This window comes from Pteropus medius, unplaced genomic scaffold (genome assembly GCF_902729225.1).
Source record: "Pteropus medius unplaced genomic scaffold, Ma_sr-lr_union100, whole genome shotgun sequence".
NCBI classification, from domain to species: domain Eukaryota; kingdom Metazoa; phylum Chordata; class Mammalia; order Chiroptera; family Pteropodidae; genus Pteropus; species Pteropus medius.
Genome location: NW_024349140.1, coordinates 81,163 through 84,912, shown reverse-complemented (window position 1 = coordinate 84,912; position 3,750 = coordinate 81,163). Strand labels below are relative to the sequence as shown.

At 35.0% G+C, this 3,750-nt stretch overlaps 1 protein-coding gene across 1 annotated transcript; it reads left to right on the top strand.

Annotated features, from left to right (window-relative positions):
- Positions 1–447: 447 nt before the first annotated feature.
- LOC120616963 (olfactory receptor-like protein OLF4) lies at positions 448–1,413 on the top strand. The gene has a single exon (XM_039880510.1). The coding sequence runs from the start codon at positions 448–450 to the stop codon at positions 1,411–1,413; it is 966 nt and encodes a 321-aa protein (XP_039736444.1).
- Positions 1,414–3,750: the final 2,337 nt, after the last annotated feature.

Genomic DNA, 3,750 nt, shown 5'->3' with positions numbered 1-3,750 from the left:
TCAAAACTTTTCCTTTCTCATTTATTTGAGGTCTCTGTTAAAATGTCACCTTGTTTACAGGTCCTACGTATATACCCATGAAAAATACAATGCATAATTACTTTCTCTTTTAGATCTGCTTTCCTTTTCTTCATACCATTTGTCACCATCTAAAATAATTTATAATTTTATTATTAGCTCCTATATTCTTCCTCCATCATTGAACTTCAGAAACTTTTGTTCCTCAGCATCCCATATTCACAGCCTACACAGTGCCTAAAACATGGTCAACCCTATCAGAGGTGGCACTGGGGATCCCTGAAAGGGACCATATCCATATAGAAAATATTAAAATTAATATCTTGACAGAAAAATATAAATCGTAGCATTTCAAATATGTAAGTAATGCAAGTTTGTATGAAAATTAGTCATGTTATTTTTATCTATTCTGGTAGTCACCTCCGCCACATGGAACCAGGGAATCTTACACAAATTTCAGAATTTCTTCTTCTGGGATTTTCAGAGAAACCAGAATTGCAGCTTCTGATATTTGGGCTTTTCCTCTCTATGTACCTGATCACTGTGTTTGGAAACCTACTCATCATCCTGGCCGTCAGCTCAGACTCCCATCTCCACACGCCCATGTACTTCTTCCTCTCCAACCTCTCCTTAGTGGACATCTGTTTCACCTCTACCACCATCCCAAAGATGCTGGTAAACATCCAGACACAAAGCAAAGTCATAACCTATGAAGGCTGCATCACCCAGATTTATTTTCTCATACTTTTTGCAGTGTTGGATGTCTTTCTCCTGACTGTGATGGCCTATGACCGCTATGTGGCCATCTGTCATCCCCTGCACTACACAGTCATCATGAACCCCCGACTCTGTGGACTGCTGGTGCTGGTGTCCTGGATCATGTGTATCCTGAATTCCTTGTTACAAAGCTTAATGGCATTGCGACTGTCCTTCTGTACAAACTTGGAAATCCCACACTTTTTCTGTGAACTCAATCAGATGGTCCAACTTGCCTGTTCTGACACCTTTCTTAATAACATGGTGATGTATTTTGCAGCTCTCCTGCTTGGTGGTGGTCCTTTTGCTGGGATCCTTTATTCATATTCCAAGATTGTTTCATGCATACGTGGAATCTCATCAGCTCAGGGGAAGTATAAAGCATTTTCTTCCTGTGCATCTCACCTCTCGGTTGTCTCTTTATTTTATTGTACTATGCTAGGTGTGTACCTCAGCTCTGCTGCTACCCACAGCACACACTCAAGTGCCACAGCCTCGGTGATGTACACCGTGGTCACACCTATGCTAAATCCCTTCATCTACAGTCTGAGGAATAAAGACATCAAACAAGCTCTAAAAGCATTCTTTGTGAAGGAACCCACAAACAGGCCAATTGTCCTAAGACCGAAGTGCCCATAATTGCAGAGGCCAAAGGCTCAGATTCGGATAATGTAATTATTTTCAGACTATGAAGTAGGACTTGCTCTTTCTATATATTTCCTGGAATTTCTATTTCTTTAACCTCATCTTTTCTGTTCAATTTATGTAACTCAATTAATTAAATTTTCAGCTCTCTCCGATACCCAACGGCTTTCCCCATTGTTATTTTCTTACTTTCCCAAATTTATTAACCATGGATCAGAAATATTTGGAAATTCTCATTTACCTAATGAGACATCATCGATTGTTTTAAGAATAATTTTTCTGAAACTGCATATGTAGTACCAAATAATTCTTTTTGTTTTCCTAAAAGAATTGTCATGAGCAGTAGTACTCGAATGGGGAGAGGGGAACTATACTTGATGACCAAGGCAATTTATATAATTTTATAAGAGAGGAAACTCTGAGACCACTGTTTTTCACTTTTATGTTTGACATTCCTTTGTATATCACTATCTTAACTGCGAATGTAGACTAAAACATACTAGTGTGTTTTGTAGATGGTTACTGGGTTTTATTCTCCTCATGAGGATTCTGTTTTCCTCCAGCTTGGAGACTACAATGGCACTGACAAAATGATTATCAAATAAATTTCTCCAAGAAGAGTCTTCACTGAAAGGTAAATTTTAATAAATAGATTGACCTAATACCACCTTAAAATCACAGGTGATTTCAACATGACAAAGCAAAATTTTAAATCACACATTGTACTACTATATTTGTTCTTCATGCTATATTTCTATTTACTGGTGTATGGAAGAATGGTGCCCATGTGTAAATGGGGTTTATACACATGGTTTAAGATTGGTTCATGTTTTTCTATATTTTATTGAATTATCTTTATGTTTCTGCTTGAAAACTTTCCATACTGCATATAACAAACTTTTCATTACTGTACAAAAAAATGGATTTCCTCTTCTAAATTTTCCAAAAGCACAGAAGAGATGGTGAACAATTGTCATCAGTATTGCCCATTATATATCTCCATTATACTCAGGATTTTATTCACCTTTTATAATCAAAGAATGACTCAAGAGAGAGCTTGCATTCCTGTCCAGTCATGTGAATTGGTCACCAGTTTTCTTACTGGTGAACACCAAAGAGAGTTTTAAATACAATTGTCTGAAATAAACTGAAATAACACAGTAACCATGAATGCTGTCTTCAAAAATGAGAACGGATGCCAACAATAATCTGTAGCAGATTATTATAATTATCCTCACTTCTGTTCACTCTGATTATTGTATCAGTTAGCTATTGCTGCATAACAAACTATCCTAAAAGCAAATTATTTAATGTAATGCCTTTATTACCGAGTGAGATTATATGAGGGAGAGTTGTTCTGAACTCTGCTGATCTCTTTATAAATCTATAGTCAGCTGTGAGTCTCTACATGTGTTTCTAAGGCTCACTCATGATGTTGTGTGTGGCCATGGTACACTTCTCCCTTGAAGCAATATCACTTTACTCTATTTCCCTATCTAGTTTTATCTTCTATTTAAAAAAAAAAAAAAGAATACCAAATGTGAATTGTTTTAACTTACTTCTACTGTTTCTATATCTGTTTATGATACTTCACTTTTTTCCCAGGTAGAAGAGATATCTCCTACTATTTCTCAGTATGAATCAGCTACTTGTGCTCTAGGTCTTACTCTGATCCATGCACTGCTAGCTTTTTCCTTCTAAGTAATTTATTGGAGTATAATTACAGAATACAAACTGCATATAATGAAAATGTACAATTTGATGAATAAAAGGAGTTATACAAAATCAGTCTATACCTCATGTTTGCATTTGTGTATAAGTCAAGAAAGTATAAAATAAACTTTAATGCTTTTTAATGTATTGTTAAACATTTAATATACTTGCCCTTCAATTTCCTTATCTCTGAAGGTAATGTAAGATAGTAAATATGACTTCAGACAAGTGTCACAAGAAATAAATTAAATATGTATGCATATTTTGTTGTCCAAAGAAAATGTTCAAAAGTAAAGTTGTGTGTATGTATATTTGTGTTTAATTGCATACATTTTTCTTTCAAATAAAAATACTCAAATCCATATATGTACACAAACACGGACTCACTTACAGTTTCATTCTTTATGTTGAAGGGAAACGACAGAAAGTTGAAGAAGACAGAGTGAAAAGAATGAATGTTTGAATTAACATGAAATTAAAAGTTGTAGAAATTTAGACACAAAGATTTAAAGTAAATGATGGGCAAAAATTTAAATGGTGAATTACTTTTACTATCTCAATGCTGCATCAAATCTGAAGCATGTTTACATTTATACAGTGACAAATTCTCTACCAGCT

Excerpts from the sequence above, each read along its gene's own strand:
- LOC120616963 (XM_039880510.1), top strand. The coding sequence starts at position 448 with ATGGAACCAGGGAATCTTACACAAATTTCAGAATTTCTTCTTCTGGGA.